This window comes from Vulpes lagopus, chromosome 4 (genome assembly GCF_018345385.1).
Source record: "Vulpes lagopus strain Blue_001 chromosome 4, ASM1834538v1, whole genome shotgun sequence".
Lineage (NCBI taxonomy): Eukaryota > Metazoa > Chordata > Mammalia > Carnivora > Canidae > Vulpes > Vulpes lagopus.
The window spans coordinates 129,900,252-129,920,802 of record NC_054827.1 but is presented as its reverse complement, the minus strand read 5'-3'; the positions used below and the strand labels follow the sequence as shown (position 1 = coordinate 129,920,802).

At 48.0% G+C, this 20,551-nt stretch overlaps 1 protein-coding gene across 10 annotated transcripts in view; it reads right to left on the bottom strand.

The window, feature by feature from the left end:
- Positions 1–4,371: 4,371 nt before the first annotated feature.
- The window catches only part of SLC2A9 (solute carrier family 2 member 9), a 240,038-nt gene continuing 223,858 nt past the window's right edge, over positions 4,372–20,551 (bottom strand). For 7 of the 10 annotated variants that reach the window (XM_041752340.1, XM_041752341.1, XM_041752338.1 and 4 more), the window contains one exon: positions 15,662–16,395. In XM_041752340.1, coding sequence (XP_041608274.1) covers positions 16,141–16,395 — 255 coding nt within the window. In that variant the 3' untranslated portion in view covers positions 15,662–16,140. Of the gene's footprint in view, positions 4,956–5,017; positions 6,736–15,661; positions 16,396–20,551 lie in introns of those variants that run through there. The other 3 variants (XM_041752342.1, XM_041752343.1, XM_041752344.1) reach the window with 3 other exon arrangements.

Below are 20,551 nucleotides of genomic sequence, written 5' to 3'. Positions count from 1 at the left end.
TACAGAAAAATCGACCCTGTTGCTTAAAATAACCCAAGACCTAAGTGACATCCAGCTTTTTTGGTGTGTGGACTAAAGGCAGAAATATCATGACTCTGGAAAAACAGGGGCGGCTGGTTCATGAAGGACCATGTTCACGGGAGGCCCTCTCCGAGCCACGTTCTTGGCCTCTGCACCTCTCGGGAGCCGGTCACCTGGCCCTCTCCTCTTCGTCCTTGGGCTGTAGCCACAGTGAAGTGCTGAACATCCCCGGAACACACCACGATGTTTCATGTTTGGTGCCTCTGTTCACTCTGTCTTCTAGAATGTTCTTTCTCCCTTATTTATCTTATGCATTCCCACATGGCTTCAAGGTTCCCTAAGGTGTCTCCTCCTCCAGGAAGCCACCTCTGATCTCCATCACCTTCTCTGCTAATACTGGGCCAGCTAGCTCTCATGTGAGCTTCCATAGCTGTTCTGACATTGGTCACAGACTCTGCTTGTCTATTTATCAGCTTTCTCCCCCTCTGGACTGAGCTCTGCAGTAGCAGGTGCCGTGCCCCTTGCTCCCTTGCACTCCCAGTGCAGAGCATCTGTGCCTGATGGATCCCTGTCAGCTGACTGGTTGCTTGAAGACTCCACAAGCTCAAGTAAGCAGATGTGACAGGCAGGGATCTCACTGCCCATGTTAGAGGGCGGGGGCCAGGCTGTCCCACGTCAGCCTGAGGCTGATGGAAGATTTGGCTAGAATCTGCGATCGCCCAAGTCCTTGGCCAGCTGTCAGTGGCCACGACAGTTTTATGCAGAAAGGCTGCCACTGCTTCTTGTTACTCTCTGGGTTCTAGACTGAAATCATAATAAGCCTCCTTGCCCCATGAGTGAGGTGGGACCCTGGGGCCCTCTGTGAGCCCCACTCTGCCCCCGGCCTTGCTTCTTCCTTCTTCCCTTGTCAGTTCTACTTTACCCTGCCACCTGGCAGCGAGGTTGGCTCAAAGCCATGATGGCACTGCGCAGAAAGCTCACCACCTGTGGGAGGGACGCTGGCCCCACGGTTCTGTCTTTGGCCAGGTGGAAGTTGGGCTGTCACAGTGTCCGGCTGGCACAGGGACTTGACTTTCGGCTTTCATGTTCACTCCTTTTCCAGCAGCTGTGCACAGCATCCCTCTAAACGCAGGCCGGACTCTTCTCAGCAAATCTATTTCCATTTTGATGAGGTTCTTTGCACCCTGGGGCCAGCTGTAGTCCGTCCTTGGTCGTTGGCATATTACATGCCTGTCTTTCAGGGGCTTTTGATCATGTTCAAACTTTACAGCACAGGCTTGGGGCTTTTGGTGACGTTCTGCAGCAGCTGCCACAGTGGGAGCCAGTCAGCTGTAGGGGAGGCAGGTGGTTTCCTGTTGAGAGGCTGGGCTTGGCTGGCAAGGCCTGAGGAACTCTTGAGGTCGGCCTTGAGGAGGCTCCCCGTGGCCACTCTGGGAATGGGGGCAGAACTGTCCTCTGTACCCCTAAGCCAGGACTGTCTCCTTCATTTCGAGCACAGCGGAATTCTCTCTCCTTGTTCTTCACAACAAGGGTTGATGTAGGGATTGTGTCTTTTCATGTGAGGATGCTGAGACTGCAGGGCTGTGGAGCTGGGGAGAAAGGGGCCTAAGCTGCCCCGGAGGACAAGCCAAGGACAGGTAGCCCTGGAGATAGCTAGGGTTTTCCTGCAGGAAAAGGATGGAAAGGCATTCAAGGCAAGAGAAACAAGCAATAATGAACTCTTGGGACTTCATCAAAATATAAAGCTTCTGCACAGCAAAGGAAACAGTCAACAAAACTAAAAGGCAGCCTATGGGACGGGAGAAGATATTTGCGAATGTCTTATCAAGTAAAGGGCTAGTATCCAAAATATATGAAGAACTTATCAAACCCAACACCCAAAAAACAAAGAATCCAGTCAAGAAATGGGCAGAAGACATGAACAAACATTTCTCCAAAGAAGATGTAGACATGGCCAACAGACACATGAAGAAATGCTCCACATCACTGGGCACCAGGGAAAGACAAATCAAAACCCCGATGTGATACCACTTTACACCAGTCAGAGTGGTTAAAATTATAAGTCAGGAAACAACAAATGTTGCCAAAGATGTAGAGAAAGGAGAACCTCTTACACTGTTGGTGGGAAGGCAAGCTGGTGCAGCCACTCTGGAAAACAGTATGGAGATTCCTCAAAAAGTTAAAAATAGAGCTACCCTATGACCCAACAATTGCACTACTAGGGATTTATCCAAAGGAAACAAACGTAGTGATTTGAAGGGGCACCCACACCCCACTGTTTATAGCGGGAATGTCCATAATAGCCAAACTGCGGAAAGAACCCAGATGTTCATTGACAGATGAATGGATAGAGAAGATGTAGCATACACATACGATGGAATACTACTCAGTCATCTTGCCATTTGCAACAACATGGGTGGAAATACAGGGTATTACGCTAAGTGAAATAAATCAGTAAGAGAAAGACTATTATAGGACTTCACTCATATTTGGAATTTAAGAAACAAAATGAATGAACATGGGGAAGGGAACAAAAAATAAAATAAGATGGAAACAGAGAGGGAGACAAACCATAAGAGACTCTTAACCATAGGAAACAAACAGGGTTGCTGGAGGGGAGGTGGGTGGGAGATGGGGTAACTGGGTGATGGGCATTAGGAGGGCATGTGATGGGATGAGCACTGGGTTTTTTTTTTCTTTCAAATATTTATTTACTTGACAAAGAGAGCAAGTAACAGAGCACTAGGAGAGGGAATGGCAGATGGAGAGGGAGAAGCAGGCTCCCCATTGAGGAGAGAGCCAGATGTGGGGCTTGATCCCAGGACCCTGGGAACATGACGCGAACTGAAGGCAGAGCCTTAACTGACTAAGCCACCCAGGAGCCCCAGCACTGGATGTTGTGACGCAGCTGATGAATCACTAAATTCTACCTTTGAAACGAATAATACTTATGTATGTTACTTAAATTTAATTTGAATGAACATTTTTTTGAAAGGCAGAGGGAATGAGGCATGGGCAGGAGCGAGAGGGACAGGAGCAGGAGAGTCCTGGGGGTGAGTAGTCAGTGGGGAGTCACGGGTGTTGTAAGCAGGGACAGGATGTGACTAATCTGTGCTTTAGAAGAATGGCTCTCCTGCAGTTGGGATGGTGGTTTGAGAGAAAGCAGTCCTGGAGCTGTTGCAGTGGTACCTGTGGGCAACGGGGAGGCCGGGAAGCCGGGGTCAAGCGGAGCAGGGGGGAGGGGCACAGGAAGGAGGAGCGCCCTTTCAGGAGGTATCATTGTCAGGATTGGGTGGAGGGAAGACAGCAGAGTCCACATGGCTCTCGGGCAGGTGGGGATGATGCTGTTCTGAGTCAAGGTGACAGAAGAGGAACAGGTGTAACGCAGGGGGAACAGGTGTAACGCAGGGGGAACAGGTGTAATGCAGGATGGGAGTTCTGGTTTGGACGTGCTGACTTGCTGTGCCCCATGGGCACCCAGGGCATCCCTCCAAGAAAATCGAAGAGTAGGAGGATTTCCCAGACGCATATGACCAAGGAGCCGCTCTTTCCCAGGCACCTGGGGTCTAGGATTTCACAAAGTACATTTGGTCACTGCTCGACTTCAGCTTAAAGTCCGGATTCCTCACAAAGGAGTGCAAGGTCTGGAATCTTACCCACCTTCCCACCCTCTAAATCACCCTGCGCTCCACCGCACTGGCCACATGCATGCTCTCTTGCATCACATGCCCTTGGGCTCTGGGTAGCAGGCTCTTCCCCTTACCTGTGTGCTTCCCTCTAGTGAGAGCCCACCTCCTCCAGGAAGCCTTCTCTGGTTCTCGCCGCCGTTGAGGTGCCCTTCTTTAATTCCATAACATTCTGGCTTCCCTCCATGCCAGCACTCACCCCTTGGCGCTGAAATTGTGTGCCGGCTGCCTTTCTGGGAGGCAGAGGGTGTGTTGGAGGCCTCTCCCATCCCCAGGGCTGGCCACAGGCGGAGTGCTCCTAACCGTAGTGTTTTGAGTTAATGGTAAGATGGAAAGAGGCAGAGACAGAGCGTGCTGGTAAAATTTGTGCCTAGCTGTCACCTACCCACGAGCAATCCCTCCCATTCTAGAGTCCTACCCGGTCCATAGGGCCCTTTCTTTTATTTTTTTATTTTTTATAAATTAATTTTTATTGGTGTTCAATTTACCAACATACAGAAAAACACCCAGTGCTCATCCCGTCAAGTGTCTGCCTCAGTGCCCGTCACCCATTCCCCCCCACCCCCCGCCCTCCTCCCCTTCCACCCCCCTAGTTCGTTTCCCCGAGTTAGGAGTCTTTATGTTCTGTCTCCCTTCCTGATATTTCCCAACATTTCTTTTCCCTTCCTTTATATTCCCTTTCACTATTATTTATATTCCATAGGGCCCTTTCTTTTACGCCCTTTCACTTCCTGAGATGGTAAGTGTGGGTGCACATCTATTTATTTATTTATTTTGTATTTTTTTTTTTTTTTTGGTTGCACATTTAAAAGAAAGACTTTGGAATTCTTCCACGGGTATCTCAAGCCCACAGATAAAGATCGCCCACATACTGGACGAAGCCTCATGAATTCAGTCTTTGAGAAAGGCTTGCTCTCTCCCCTTTTACAACACACTGCCAAGGTCAGCAGCAGTGGGAGGCCCGGAAGAGCATTGTCTTTTGGCTTAGGAATCTCTCCCCTGGGTCTTAGCTGATTAGGGTCAGGGCTGCCCTGCCCAACCCCCGGGAGCACCATTCACACAGAAGAAGGGGGCAGCATGATGACCTTGGTTTGGACCAGCCCAGCAGATCAGACAAGATCAGACAAGATCAGTTCTATCTTGTCCCTGGTGATGTAGGAGAGATGTTAGGGCTTGAAGCCAACAGCCGAGAATTCTTGAGATGTCTTTGGTGCAAAAAGGTGGTGTTATTAAAGCATGGGACAGGACCTGTGGGCAGAAAGAGCTGCATCAGGGTGGTGAGGGGTGGTGATTTATAAACTTTCAAGTTCCTAGGGGATTAGGGGTGGTATAAATGTCTAAGGAACTTTCAAAGCAAGGTTTCCAGGACCCTGAGGGGTCTAGCTATTGTTAGGAAAAGGACATTTATTACCTTCCAGTAAAACCCTAGTCACAAAACCCTTCAGATGCACGTCGTTGGTGGGTCATTCGCCTGGGGGTGATTGTCAATATGTATCTTGGGTGGGGGTAGAGATGAAGGAAGTTTCCAAAGGAAATTTTTACAGATTCTAGTAGAGTCACAGGATCCTGGGGGTCGGGCTAGGATTGCCTTTTGCCCTCAGCACAGTATTAACATGGAGGCAGCTGAGTCCCTAGAGGAAGATCACTCTGCCTGTTTCAAGGACTTGTCTGCGGGCTGTAAGTGGTAAGGGAATTTAATAATTTCTCTTCTGCCTCTGTTTCCACATGATCAGACACTGGTGGTTCCCTGAAGCCTTGGAGGTGGGCAACATTTGGGTTTGGGCCAAGTGGAGTTTCTTGGGAGGCTCTTGATGCTATGAGAAGAAAAGAGGAGGGTCTGTGCGCCTCACGTTGACTCTAAATCCCCCCGGTGAGAAAATTCCTTTATAGTTTTGACATGTGCAGCACAGTGAAATGCGCATTAGGTTAGGACTTAGAGTATTTAGGCTCAAATACAAACTCTGTTGCTCATCCACTAGGATATCTTGGGCAGGTCCTGGACTTCAGAATACAAATGGTACACACGGGCAAGTAATTTGTGCCTTAAAGTTTCCTGGTTGAGGCAAAAGGATGGGATGGGAGGGAAGTCCTTGGGCATCACCTCCTCCTTCTCTAGTCCCTTCCCAGGCCCAGGGGTCCTGGCTGCTGATTCACTAGGCTCAGAGGCTGGGAAACAGAGGCTGGGGAACACCCAGTTAGTGAGAGTTGGAGGGAATGGGTTGGCCATGGGAAGCCAGATGCCTTTCCCATGCAAACAGAAACTGCTGACATCTGGGAGAAGACCACAAAGGGAGGTGGGGCTGGGGTCTCTGGAATATTGTGAGGGGAGCAGAGCCCTTAGGGAGGAGGGAGAGGAAAGAGGATGGTGGCAGGGGGCTCAAGTCTGCAGGGGGAAGAGGGTTCCAAACCGTGCTTCAGCCTGGCCTGCATGCTCAACATGACCTGTTCCCTCCCACTTCCCTTGGGATAAATGTCTTCGTGGATGCCAGTTCCCTCACTGGTTAAATGCGGAGACCAACACCTGCATTGGCAAGGTCATCATGAGCAGGAGAGAGAATTCATTTTAGGCACCCAGCACGGCTCTATAAATTATAGCTTCTGCTGCAAGCATTCATGGTTTCACCTGATCCTGACCTGTAGGACGCCAACCCAGCCCACCGAGTCTTTTATCCACAGGATGTGTTGTGCGTGATGATGCTCTAGAGATAATTTTGTCCTGTCAACAGATTTAGGGATTTTGCAGGTGGGCATTTGAGCTCTATGGGTAACAGTAGGATGCTATTCTCATGTTGTCATTCTCCAGGCACTCGATCTGAAGTCACAACCTGGACACTGTGTTCTGATTCTTCGTACTGAATTCATCACCATTAGATTTTTGTGTGTGACCTATGTGTTTGTTTTGTTCTTATTTGCCATGCACTTCACTTGAATGCCAATTCCAGGATAGCTGGAGATTTTCCTCTTCCCCATCCTCTCGGCAGCAGCGCTTGGGGCACGTCGGGCACAGAGTGAGACCATGCCAAGAGTCCTGTGAGTAAAGGGATTGTAATTAATGAGTGAGGAGGAGCCACTTTATGGGTCATGGTCCACAGTTTCATGACCTTGGGCAAGCTGCTTCTTGAAGCTTTAGTTTCTTCTGACGTCAAGTGGGGACAGTACCCAGAGACACAGTGGAGCTCAGGCACCTCCAAGATGCCTCAAGGGATAGAACTTTGTAAATTCAGCACAGTCTGGCTTTTAGCCTTAAAGATGTAACATTCTTGGTACCTGAGAATTGTTTGGGAGTGGGGGTGACACATCCCTACTGTCCTCACAAGAGAGTGATCTATAAACCAGGCATGATAATTTGCCAATTTTTGCTGTGAAATAAAGGATTGAGAAAAATAAGAGTTCCAATTGGTTTGAGCAGCTTGTTGGAAATCATTCTAATGAGAAGGCCACCAAGGCATTATGGAACGAGAAAAAAAAGACATGAGAGTTAGGGGACACAAATATTTGTTATTTCTGGCAGCTGACATTGAGAATTGTGCACTTGTTTCCATAATTAAAGAGCGATTGGACAGGTTGAGTCTATGGGTCAGGGCATCTTTAACCTTGAGAGGGCCAATGGCCAATGCCCACTGATGCTTCTAGCTTTATTTTTAGGCTTTCATGGCTGATCACCATCCCCTCATGATGCACAGAGCCTGCCTTGGAGCTTGCTAGCTTTCGCTTTGTCTCCTGAACACACTTTCCATCCTCTTCTGGTTTGCTGGGGAGTCCCTCTCTGATTCTAGGTGGCTCTGGAAGAGTTGCCATTCCAATTATACCACCCTCTGCCCATCACTTCTGGGTTGAGCATATGAGCAACTCATCCTCCCTGGTCACCGGGACTGCCTGGGGGACATGCATGCATGTGACCTAAGTAGGGAAACAAGAATCTTTGTGAGGTTGATGCGTAGACACTGAGGGTAGTAGATTGTTTACAAAGCTGACCACCACCACCACAGCTCGTATCTGTCCCTTTGTGATGTGATTTCATGTATTTCCCATCAAGAGGTGAATCCATTCCCCTTGAATTGGGGCGGGTTCCAGGACCTGATTTGATCAGCTGAGGAGATGTATGAGTTCCAAGCCTCAGCCTCAAGAGGGCTTGTGGATTCTGTTCTCATTCTCTTGGAACACTGAAGCTTTCTGAGCAAGCCAGGCTGAGATGGAAACACTTCATGCAGAGAGAGACCGTGTAGAGAGGGGCTCAACCATCCCAGCTGTTCTAGCCCCCTCGGCTGAGGCCTCTGACACGTGCATGAGGCCATCTGAGCCCACCCAGCCCCCAGCTGACATCACCTGATCACAAATGCTTGACTGAATCCAGAGGACACCACGTGGATCCAGAGAACTGCCCAGCTGAGCCTTGCCCGATTTGTTGACCCACAGAATTGTGAGCAGAGACATGGCTGTTCTTTTTAAGCCATTAAGTTTTGGGGAGTTTTGTTCCAAAGTAATCGACAAATAATACATTGGGAGAGGGATTTTTTTCCCCTCACTGGGTGGCCAGGCTGAGAACATGCAAGGCTGGGGGCAACTGGAGTCCACCATAGTGGGACTCTCAAGCAGAGAAAACCAAGCAGAGGGCAGCAGAACCAAGAGACGACAGAGACAGAGCTGGAACCATGAGTGACGTGACTTGAGCCCCTGAATCCAGGCAAGACTTAAGCTAGTTGCCTTACTAGACTTCTAGTTTAGCAAATGAAAAACTTCCATCTTTAAGTTTTAAGCTAGTATGAGTCAGGATTCATTCAACTGACAGACATTCATTTGCTGGGTGTGTTCCCTGCAATTAGGTGTCGGCCACATTTTGCTGGCCTCGTGATTTCTCATATCTTTAAACTTGGTTCCCATATCTGTCAAAATGTCCTGATTTCAACAAATTACCATATTCACGATTTATTCATTCAGCTGCTCTCTGTTTAGCACTTACTGTGTGCAAGGAACAGTGGTAGCTGCTGGAGATTCAGCAGGTAGGAGGACATGTCCAGGGTCCCCAGGCTCCAGGCCAAGCTCTTTAATTAGATTGCATTAGATTCACGGTAGAAAAAGAAATGGACTTTATGAGCGTGTTCACAGCTCACCTCACCGTCCTGTTGTGGAAACAAGGGGGGGTTGCATGTGTGAAACACTGACCATGGTTCCAGCACAAAACTGCTCTTTTTTGTTTCACTCACAGGATAAAACTATAAAGGCCATTTCCGAAGTATCTGTTTCATTGCTGAAAATACCTTCTTTTAGATGCTCTTTGCTGCTCCGAGAGCTCCCTCGGAATGCTCTAAATTCAAGAGGCCCAGTCATGGAGCTGCTGGAGGTTTGGGCTCCTAGCACACTTCTGAAATTCTGCCTCTGTCTTCACCACCCACATGTCCTGCTGAGAACCTAACTTCTTTTTTGCCTTGGCCTTTATTACTTCCAGCTCCAGGTTCTTGGCTGAGACAAACCGCAGTCCCCAAATGCTGTGATTTAACGAGAGGAAATTTACTTGACTTAATGTACAGATTTGCCAGGGGACAAGATTCTGATAAGGATAATTATATCTACAGTTTAGTGTAGATTACAGCAAATATCTGAAAGTGTGTGCAGCTGCCAAGCCCCTGTCATTCAATGAGACCTCCATCCTTTGGGGTTCACAAGCAGTGAATAAATGTTCAGTGGAAAGGAAATGGGAATATGCCTGATTATAATGATCGGACCCCCCCTAGAGTCCCCTCATTTATTCCAGTGAGAAGTAGTATCAGAAGAGGGTGTTGTCTGCATAGACCTGTGTTCAGCTAGAAATTGAAGGTGTGGGGCAGGGTTGGTCCTGAGCATATTTAGGAAGTAGTGTGGCTGCCACACTCATGGTTTTTCACAGTTCAGACTCAAACCACCGACCAGTGTGGTCTCCTAGTCTTGTACCCATAGCTACTGTATTTGGCTGACATTCCAGAGTCATTGGCCCTTTTGTTTCAAATTCCTCTCTGCCTCTCCTCAGCCTGACAAATGCCTAATACTACAACTGAGATGAGGCTCACATGCTACCACTTGGAAGCATCTGGCCCAATCACCCTAGAGCGCAGCTAGTCACTCTGCGGGGGGTCCCAACATATCCTCTTCATGGCTTCGTCAGGATATTAATTTGTTCAGTGAGTGTGTAATGAGCACTTGCCAGGAGTACGGCATCCTGAGACGCATCAGTCATTTTCTTGTAGGATCTCAGAATCTCGTTGGGGAGATATCCAAGCAAAAAAAAGATGACCATGATGGTGATGCAGTGTTAAATCCCCGAATAAAGGTGAACACAGGCTTCTGTGAGAAGCAAAAGAAAAGAACCCAGCCAAGACTGCAGAAGCAGAGAAGGAGTTTCAGGGGCAGGTGTTAGAAGCTAGAGGATGGACAGGAAGTTAGCCTCCTGACTGAGAAGAAACTTTGAGATTGAAAACCGAAGCAAGCCACTCCGTATCGTTGGCAGAATTTTATTCAGGGTGACTTGCAGACGGGGAAGATAGGTGGACAAATGATCCAGGTCCCGCACCGCGATTCTCCATAAAGTCCAGACTTTATAACTCACAGCTTTTATAGAGTGAGGGGCATGGTGGTGAGGTCACAGGGTAGTTACCTAAAGTGGTGTCACCTGTACACCCAGCCACGTGCGCGAGATGGAGGGCCTGAGAGAGAGCCAGTGTGGTCGGCACTCCTACAGCCGGGGGGCCTCGGCGTGGTCCTTGAGGATGAACAGAAATCCCCCAAAGTGAGGAGAAGGGGAAAGACATTCTACATAGAGGGACCACTGGACTTCTGCTGATCCTCAGTGGTTTGTTTTTCCCAACATACTCTCAGCCTCTTGAAGGAAGAGATTGGTTTCATCTGTGTCTGGATCCCCAGTATCTAGGATGGGTGCATGCTAGGTGCTCAACAAAGGTTCGTGGGGTGAATGAGCTAGACTTGACCCCAGAGAATGTTGATTCTGTTCTTGTTTGGGATACGGGCTCTAAGCAGTGCCATGTAACTCAGTAATGACAAACCATAACGGGAGCTAATGGTCTATATCAGCTCTCTCTACGTGGTTTTACAAACCTTGCCGAAACATGGCAGTTTAAGGCAACAGCAGCCTATTATTATTCTTTGTGATTCTGTGAATGGCTGAGTGATACTTGTGCTACCATCTCCCGGACTCACTCATACAGCTGCAGGGTCACTGGGTCGGGGCTCGGCTGGGACAGTGGAGATAGCAGGCCCCTCCCCTTCGGCACCTTTCATCCTCAGAGAGGTACCTTGGGCTTCTTGCACGATGCCATCAGCATTCCAGGAGGGAAATCCCCAGAGCACAAGTGCTTATGAAGCTTCTGCTTGTGTCATATTTTCTGATTTCTCAGTGGCCAGAGAGTTGTGTGGCCATGTCTAGACTCAGTGTGGTTGGAGATCACACAAGGACAAGCAACCCGGGAGGTGTGATTCACCAGAGCTGTTGATGCTTCAGCCCACCACAGGTCAGCAGGTGTCTGGTTGTTACAGTGGAAGGGATGCACACGCCACAGCCATTGTTCTGGAGACAAGGGACTGGGGCCATATTTCTGAAGTCCCATAGGTGGTCACAGGAATACCAAATTTGGCTGGATTTGGAGCTGGAAGAGCAGGGCTTGAATCAGATGAAATGAATCCAGGATTCACTCCACAGGCTACCTCCAGCATCACAGGCAGTAATATGAAAGCAGGTCATAAACTTGAGAGGAAGAGAAGTCAGTCTTTTTCTTTCTTTCTTTCTTTCTTTCTTTTTTACTTCATATATTCTCATTTGCCTTGGGCTCTTTCCTGTTATGACCTGAATGAGCTGAGTTTAGGCTTAGTCACGAGTCAGAGCAACTCCAAATGACAGTCACTTAAATGACACGGAAGTTTTGACTCTGGAGCAGAGGCCATGGCTGAGCAGTCCTGTCCATAAGCTGTGACCCCAGGTACCTTACTGCTCACCGCCCTGCACCCCCAGGGTGTGGTGTCAACTGTAGGGTCCCAGGCGGTGGCCCATGCTGCCGTTACGACAGCCACATCTTGCAAAAGGCAATTTAGCTCGTAGCAGGAAGAGACCACGAGGTGCTACACATGTGAGATGAGAAGTCAGACTCTTGAGGTCTTGAGGTAAGGGGGCGGGAGAGAAGGTCTTCAAGACGTCCATGAGGAGCAGCCCGATGTGAAACCCAAGCAACAGCTGGCCTGGGTTGGGACAGTGTTCGAATCATAGAAAAGGAGTCCAGTGATATTTACTTCGGAATGAAAAATAACTATGAAAAGACTTTCTACCACCTTCTTCTCACACTCCAGGGAACCCTCCTGTGCCCTGCTTACTCACCCCTCCCTGTATCAGTGGCCTACTGCTGCCGGAAAGATCACTACAACCTTGGTGCCGTAAAGCCACACAAACGTATTATCTTTGAGTTCTAATGGCCAGAAGTGATGAATCCAGGATGTTGGCAGAGCTGCATCCCTTTTGGAGTCTCTAGGGGAGAGTCTGTTTCCCTTTCTCCCCTTCCTTTTCCAGGACGCTGCCTGCGCTCCTGGGCTTGTGACTCCTTTTCCTGCATCTCCAATGTGGGCAGTGTCGCATCTTCAAATCTCTCTCTCTCTCTCCCTCTCCCTTCTCTCCCCCTCTCATCCTCCCTCCCCTGCTGCCTCTGAAGTCACATGTCCTTCTCTGACTCTGACCCTCCTGCATCCCTCTCATGAAGACCACTGCGATTGCACTGGGCTTGCCGGATAATCCACGTCAATCTCCCCATCTCAAGATCCTTAACTTAATCACACCAGCAGCATCTCTTTTGCCATGTAAGGTAACACGTTCACAGGTTCTGGGGACTAGGCCTTGGACATCTTTGGGGACCATTTTTTCCCTGCCTACCTCATTACCCATTCCATTCAACCAAGATCTACTGTGCACCTACTATGTGCCAGGTATTATGTTAGCTGGAGTCAAACAGACATGGCTCCTGCCCTCCTGGCGTAGTGCTTCATATTTTATTTTATTATTTTTAAAATATTTTATTTATTCGTGAGACACACACACACACACACACACCCAGAGAGAGAGAGAGAGAGAGAGAGAGAGAGAGGCAGAGACACAGGTAGAGGGGGAAGCAGGCTCCATGCAGGGAGCCCGATGTGGGACTCGATCTCCCGTCTCCAGGATCACACCCTGAGCCGAAGGTAGGCGCTAAACCGCTGAACCACCCAGGGATCCCCAGTGCTTCATATTTTAAAGATAAGCACCAGCTTATAAGGCCCAGAGCAGGTGAATATATGCAAGAGTAAGGCCACCATTCTCTGTGGCTGCCACTGCTGCCAACGCCAGGAATTCAGCTTCATGACAGGAGCTGGCCTCAAGGCCAGAAAAGGGAGAAACTTGTTACTCTTGAAAGACTCTCCCTCACCTCCCCCTATATTCTTTCCCCAGAGGGTCACCCGCCCCGTCCCCCCGTGCCTCTGGGCAGACAGGGAGCTTTCTCTTGGAGCTTCCTCTGTGGCACTGACTGTGTGGCTCTGGGAATTGGCCTGTCCTGGAGTTTAAGTCAGGAGATATGAGAGGAAAACAAATGCAGAAAACTCACTGCCATATAGTGTGTTTTGATGGGCTTCCTCCATTTGCTGCTATCATTTATTTTTCATAGATCTGGGTTATGTATTCTATCCAGGGGCTTTGGTTATCATCATCAGTGAGGGAAATAGAGCGGAGTGTGCTCATTTCATCTTAGCCAGACCCAGAGGCTGGAAGAGTTACTTTTCTTTCAGTGAACCCGAAAAGAGGAGATGTCAGCCCTCGTGGCTTAGAGATGAAAGGATAAAGTAAAACAGTAAGACTTGGACTTAATCCCTAATCTTTGGGCAGGGGTTGGGACAGAGGTCTATTAGCTTGAGCAGTGATTTCTTTAGGGTCCACAAATGGATATGGGGGGCTGTAAATGGTTAGTACCTGTCAGCAAGCACTAGGGCCTGTGTGGCAAGGCTCAAGGGAATGCCCATCTGTCTGCCTCCCCACTCTCCACTCTCCATCAGCATCGGTAAAACAACTCTGTGCGTGCAGAGTTCACTGCAGCCGATGTTAGAGAGTGATCGAAAGGCTTTGGAATGGAGATGCTGCGTTTGATTGAACAGAAAGTGGGAGAAATAGGGGCTAAGAGACAAGAGAATTGTAAATCATTGTTTTATGTGTTTTGTGACTATCACAATGTAAATCAAGGCCAGAAATGGATGGAGATGGATAAAAATTAGAGTGATAGTGTTAGGGGAACATGGAAGCATGTGAGATTATGGGCACCATTCTGTTTTCTCTTTCAAACATTTACAAAGGTTGCTCTGTGGACTTTTCAAATGTGGAAACATGTAAGAGTAACTCCGAGCCTACTGCCTACTAGTTATGCTGTTCCACATCTCATCACCATCATTTGTTTGGGAAGGCTTTCCTCATCCTCACCCCTCACTGGCCCCTGATGAAGTGGTCCTGTGACCTGTTCCTATATTGCTATGTCTCCTGGCTTCTGGGTCCTGAGGGGACACTTCACTGTTAATGCTTCTTTGACTTTCAGTCTTCTGTGGTAGGCATGAGCGGATGCAGGTAAGGGCAGTGTACTTTCCTGCTCACTGATGTGTCCTCACTAGCTACCTAGTAGCCAGATCTTTTGGTGAAACCAAAGCTGGGAAGTATGGTGCATTGAGTTGGCAATCAACCAAAGGAGAAGCTCAGTGCGGACAGAGTATTCAGTGGAAAAGGAAACTCAGAATTCAGATTTTGGCTAAGGTTGTCCTTGTCAAGAATGGTCAGAAAAGCCTGAGGCATTGTGGCTGAGGGGTTCCAAGGGTGTTGCTATGTCCAGAGATTTCCTCTCCAGCCCACTCCTACTGTTACTTAAATTCTAACACGTGCAAGCTGACTCATGTGCACTTTCATTTATATGTGAGCATTTTGAATTTGTTTCATTCTGAAGGCAAGTACAGGGAATCACTCAAACCACAAGGCATGGATTATCATGGTGGGCTGCACATTGTTCCAAACCAAACAGCCCTAGCACACAAGGGTTGGAAGAATCCTCAATGTCTACTCCTAACACCTTCTTCCACAAGTGACACTTAGATTTCCTTAATAACAATCAAGATAGGCAATCACCCAACCTTTGCCTGAGCACTCCGTGTAATGGTGAACTCACTATCTGTAATGGTTTTTTATGTGTCAACTTGATTGGGTCATGGGGTGCTCAGATATTTGGTTAAATGTTATTTTGGCCATGTCTGTGAGGGTGCTTCCAGAAAAGACTGGCATTTAAACTGGTGGACTGAGTAAAGCAGATTGCTCTCCCCACTGTGGGTGGGCCTCAACTAATCTGTCGAGGGCTTGAATAGAAAGCAAAGGGGCAGAGGAAGGGAGATTTTGCCCTCAGCTTTACTGGCTGAGCTATGACATTGGCCTTCTTCTGCCTTGTCTTTCCACCAAGACTAGGCTAAGCCTCCGAGTAATTTTTTTTTAAGATTTTACTTATTTATTTGAGAGAGAGAGAGTAAGCACACACAAGCAGGGCAGGGGCATAGAGAGAGAGGAGAAGCAGGCTTCCCGTTGAGTAGGGAGCCTGATGTAGGGCTCGATCCCAGGACCCCAGGATCATGTTCTGAGCTAAAGGTCATTTGGCCTATGGGACCACTCAGGCGCCCTGAGTCATTCTTAATATTCTTTTTTCAATTGAACAGAACTCACTTTGGGGTCCCTGCCCCAGCTACTGGAAAGTTACTTCTCCCACATCTTGATCCTCTTTATACCTTCTGAGATATATCTGATACTCTGAGGTGAAGACAGTAGGGGATGGAAGTCTGCAGCTCTATGGACACAGCCTGGGAGGGGCAGAGCCTGAGGATGGTGGGTTGGTATCAGCTTCTTGAGCCCGAGATCCACAAAGTTGAGCCAGATGTTGGTAACAGGCATTTATTAGGAGGTACAGAGAGTCTTTCCACTGAATTCTGAAAACCTTCATCTAGAACCGAAGCCCAGGGTCCCTTGAGGCCTCAGGATCCAGGCTGAGGGCAGCTCGAGGCTGCTTATGGGAGAGCCAGAACCAATACCTCTACCTGTGGTTTCCCATCACTTGTGTCCTCTCTGTCAAACTATAGCTTCCCTGTGAGAAAGCCATCAAGTGCTATTTCCCCAATTTCATTTTGAAACCATGGGCGAAGTCACGAAGAAGACAGGCCATGGATCCAAATGGAAGAAGGGTGTGTCTACTGAAATATAAGCTGATCCCTTCTGCCTTCCAGAAGAGTTTGGAGATTCATCTATGAATAAAACCCAAATGGTTGTGACGTTAGATTAGTAAAAGTTTATTTTTAAATACTTGATACTATTAACCACGTAGGGAAAACTTTGGTTTCCTGAAATGCTGAGATCATCCATTTAGACAATCCCATTTTTGGTATAATTGTCCAGAGTGGAGGCAGGGTCTGGCTCGGGCTTTCTGGTCACCTTAGCATCAGATGCAGCTGAGTTGGTGTTCTCCTCTGGTGGGATTGCCTTGTTCCTTTTGGCGAATGCCTGGCTGATTTCCGCAAAGGTTCTGTTTTTCGTCTCAGGCAGGACAAAATAGAAATAGACAGCACCCGTGAGGCAGATTGTGGCAAAGACCAGGAAACAGTAGGTGTCCAGACTTTTCTGTGGAAAGGAGAGACAAAGAACATCAAGTAGACAATCACAAAACTGCTTGAGAAACCGTCTCTGAATGGGCTTCTGTAGCTCTCCATTCCTATATCAGTATTCCCGGATGGTGACCATGCATATGACATGGACTCTGTAGGCAATCGGTGCTGGATGAGGTGTCTGCAGGAGACGTTCTCACATTCTCAGAAGGTTCAAACTCTGGGACCCATGAGGAAATGTCAGTCTTTTGTTTTCCTTTTTGAAAAACTAGGCATATAAAAAAATAGCCATCACGAAAGCAAAATGTTATACTTGCTGAACATTATTTTAAGTTCATATTTACACATCATATGAGGGTGTCTGAGGCTGGACCCTGTCCGCTGAAGCCTCAAAGTCACCCGTGACGCCTCCTGTCCCCTCAGCCATCATATGGGACGCATACCTTAGGCGCCAGCGGGCTTCCTTCCTCAGACACCTCCCTGGTGTCACCTCCCCTGGCATGCCCACTCTGGAAGTCCAGCCCAACACGTGGCTAGGGCCAAGTGGGACCACTTGCCTCTGCCCATGTGGGAAGGCAACCACAGACAATGATCCATAAATGGATGTGCGAGGCTGTGCTGTGTGCCAGTAGAATTTTATTTATGGAAAAATCAATCAGGTGGTAGGCAGTTTGTCAAACCCTGCTTCACCCAAGCAATCATTGCCTCTCACCTTCTCCACCCGTGTCCCACATCCATGTGGCCTCTTCCCTGTCTGCTCTCTGCAAGGCAGCCCAGGGAGACTTGCAAAAACATATCTTGGTCATGCCGCGCCCCTGCTTAACACTTTTCAATTGTGGCCCGCTGCTCTCAGGATGAAAACCCACTTCCTTAGCTTGCCCTGGAGAGTCGGTAAGGTCTCCTCCTCTCTATTGCTTCCTCCACATGGTCTTCATCACTCCTACCTTCCACCTCCCACCTCTCACCATGCTTCTGCTGACTTGCTTTTCCCTCTTCCTGTGATTTTCCACCTCCTTAGCTCCTGTCTCTCTCCTCCAGGTGCCTGCATGCCTCAGGCAGGGCCCATGTGTCATAATCTCCCCTGGTTCTGTCCTCTTTCCCTGCATGTTGATGCTACCTTCATGGTTAGGTGGTGTGGTTGCTTGATGAATGACTGACCACTGCTAGACTGTACACTCCATGAGGCAGCAGGGTTACATCTGGTTTTGCTCATCACTGTGGCCCAGTACCCAGGCCAGCACAGGGATAATAGTAGGTGCTCAGTGGATATTTATGGAGTGAACAAATCAACTGATCTGTCAGCCAGATTTTTTTTACATATTTTTTTTAATTGGAGTTCAGTTTGCCAGCATAACATCCAGTGCTCATCCCATCAAGTTTGAATCTGACAAATCAATCTGTCTTTTAAGTTTGCCTGTTGCTATGGACTTATATGGCCCCCAAATTCATATGTTGAATCCCTAACTCCTAATGTCACTATATTTGGAGATGTGGCTTTTGGGAGGCAGTTAAGATGAAATGAGGTCATAAGGGTGGGGTCCTAATCCCAAAGGATGGGTGGCCTTAAAAGAAGAGGGAGAGAGAGATCACTCTTTCCCTCTCTGTGCACATTGAGGAGAAGTCATGTGAAGCCACGGTGAGAAGGTGGCTGTCTGCCAGTCAGGAAGAGAGACCTTACTAGAAACTGAACCAGATAGATATTCTTAGGTGCCTGCCAGAAAAGCAGAACTTGGGATGAAGTTGCCTTTGGGCCCTAATCTCCTTACAATTTTAGTCTGTCTCAAAATGAAAGCTTTTTAAATATATGTCTGCTCCTTTGCAGTTGTCTTTTCTGAGGTACTTCTTTTGTAGAACATGAACTTGAAGAACACCTCGGGCCCCTCAGATAACCCATTTCTCTAGCCCACCTGGCACGTGCTGCATGACACCAGGAAGCAGGAAGCCAGAAGCTTGAAATAAACTCCAGGGCCCAACTTAAACATCGGCCTGCTCCAGCTAGGGACCAGACCAGACCAGTCAGAGCTGCACTGGACCCTAGTCCTGGCCTCCTACAGAATTTCCCCTCATTATAATGCTAAAAATCATGCCTGAGGTAGAGATTTAACATGCAAATAAAGCATATGATGTATGAAGAAGCAAGTTTTGGCAACTGCATCCATGTCCCCAGCTTCTTATGTTTCCATGTTTCCTTACTCCTAAGAGCTTGGACTCTTTTCCCACCTCAGCCCTTTCAAAAACTTCCCCTGGCCATTGTTCAGGGAGCAGCCCTGTATCCGTTTTCTCTGTATCTTCTTCAGCTGGGGGATGAGCTAGCAAAAAATACTTCCCGCACCATCCTTGGCCTTATGTCTGTTTCTACACACATGAGTCAAAGAACCCCAAGGTCGGTAACAAAACCAACCCTGCTGGCATCTTGACCTTGCACTTCTAGGCTCCAGAACCTAGAGTAATTAATTTCTGTTGCTTAGACTGCAGCCTGGGAGACTAAAATACCCCTAGCCCTGACTTCATATCATTTATTTATTTTTATTTTTTACTTTTTTTCTTCGTATCATTTATGACTATGAATAAGTATACCACCTATGTCTCTGCTTTGAAATAAAGAACATTTAATTGAAATCTGTGCAAATTCAAATATTTTAATCACTACTGGGAATGTCTACGTCAAGAAGAAAGGATATTTTAAATGATTAGTCTTTGCAACAGACATGTAAACAGGACCACGCGCTCCTGCTGCAGACATGAGCCTCTGCCCACAGCTGGGAGCGTTCCTGACATTACTACTGGTATCAGTACTGAGCCGTGTCTGTTGAGGATTCTGGGCCAGACATTGAGCTAAGTTCTCTGCACTCCGGGAATTACACACCTTGCTTGAGGGCTCCCATTGGATAGCAGTAGGCCGCAAGTTCAGACTCCGTGTTCTTAACCATACTGGCTCCTGGTGGCCAGGCTTTGGAGCTGTGGCACACCCAGTACATCCAGTTCCCTAGGTCACAGGTGGCTGAGGCGTGTAGTAAGCTTTCTGAGTCTCACATGTCTGAAAATGCCTTTTCCTCTCTCTCATATGCGAAGGGTACAGACTTCTAATTTCAAAATTAGAGTTTCCTCTCCAGACTTTGAAGACAGTGTCCCTTACGCTACAGGTACAGTCTTGCTCAGGAGGAGGGTGACATCACCTGATTATCATTTCTTTTTAGGGTATCTGAGTTTTCCCTATGGAACTTTTAGGATTTTCTTTTAACTTTGTGTTCTTAAATTGCACATCACTGCATTTAGAAAGGGATCCTTCGCACCCAGTTTGCGTAGCATGAGGTGGACCATTCATGCTGAGGACTGGTCTTTCTGCAGGTCTGAGAATTTTCCTTCCGTCATTTCTTTGACCACTCCCTGGTGAAGACCCTGAGCCAGCCCCTTATCCACCATGTCCTGGGATCACCTCCACTTTCTCAGTAGCCCTGTCCTGGATGCACTCTGGGCCAGCCTCTCTCCTTCAGTTCATCCCATCCGGTCTCTAAGACCTGTCCTCATAATTACAACTCTACCCTTGGGACCCCATCTTGTTTTCCAGCAGTTTGTACCTTTTATTTTGAGTATATCTAAGATCCCAGGTATGGGGGGAAGGCAGTATGGTGTGTTCAGCCATATTTCAATAGACACCAATGAGTGGAATCTCGAAGAATGAGAGAGGTGTAGAGGTTGCAGCTGTTTCAGGACTCGAGTAGATCGAGGAAGGGAGTACAGGTGAGGGTGGAGACATTCCACATGCCTCTCTGAGAAGCCGATAAAAAGTTACGGGTCCTCTTCTCCACAAAAAGGGGAAAAAATTTTGTACACTTGACATTTTCAATGCCATTTCTGGAGTGGGGGCATGTCATGGTCTTGTTGAAACTCATCCAAAGGCCATCTGGAGTCCACGGGCCCCGGGTTGTAAGTTCCATGATGGTGGGATCCATATCACCTGCTCTGCATTATATCCCAGCCCAAGACAGTTGCCTGCATCACTGAAAGCTCTGTCTTAATATGTTGAATGAGTGGATAAATGAATGAAATGAGAGCACTTCCGTGGAGAAGAACGAAGGGACCAAAGTTGGTTCAAGTTAGATTTTCACGATGTGATAAAAATAGAATCCTTCTGCTGGGTTTCCACCCTGACCCATGAAATGCTGGCTCAC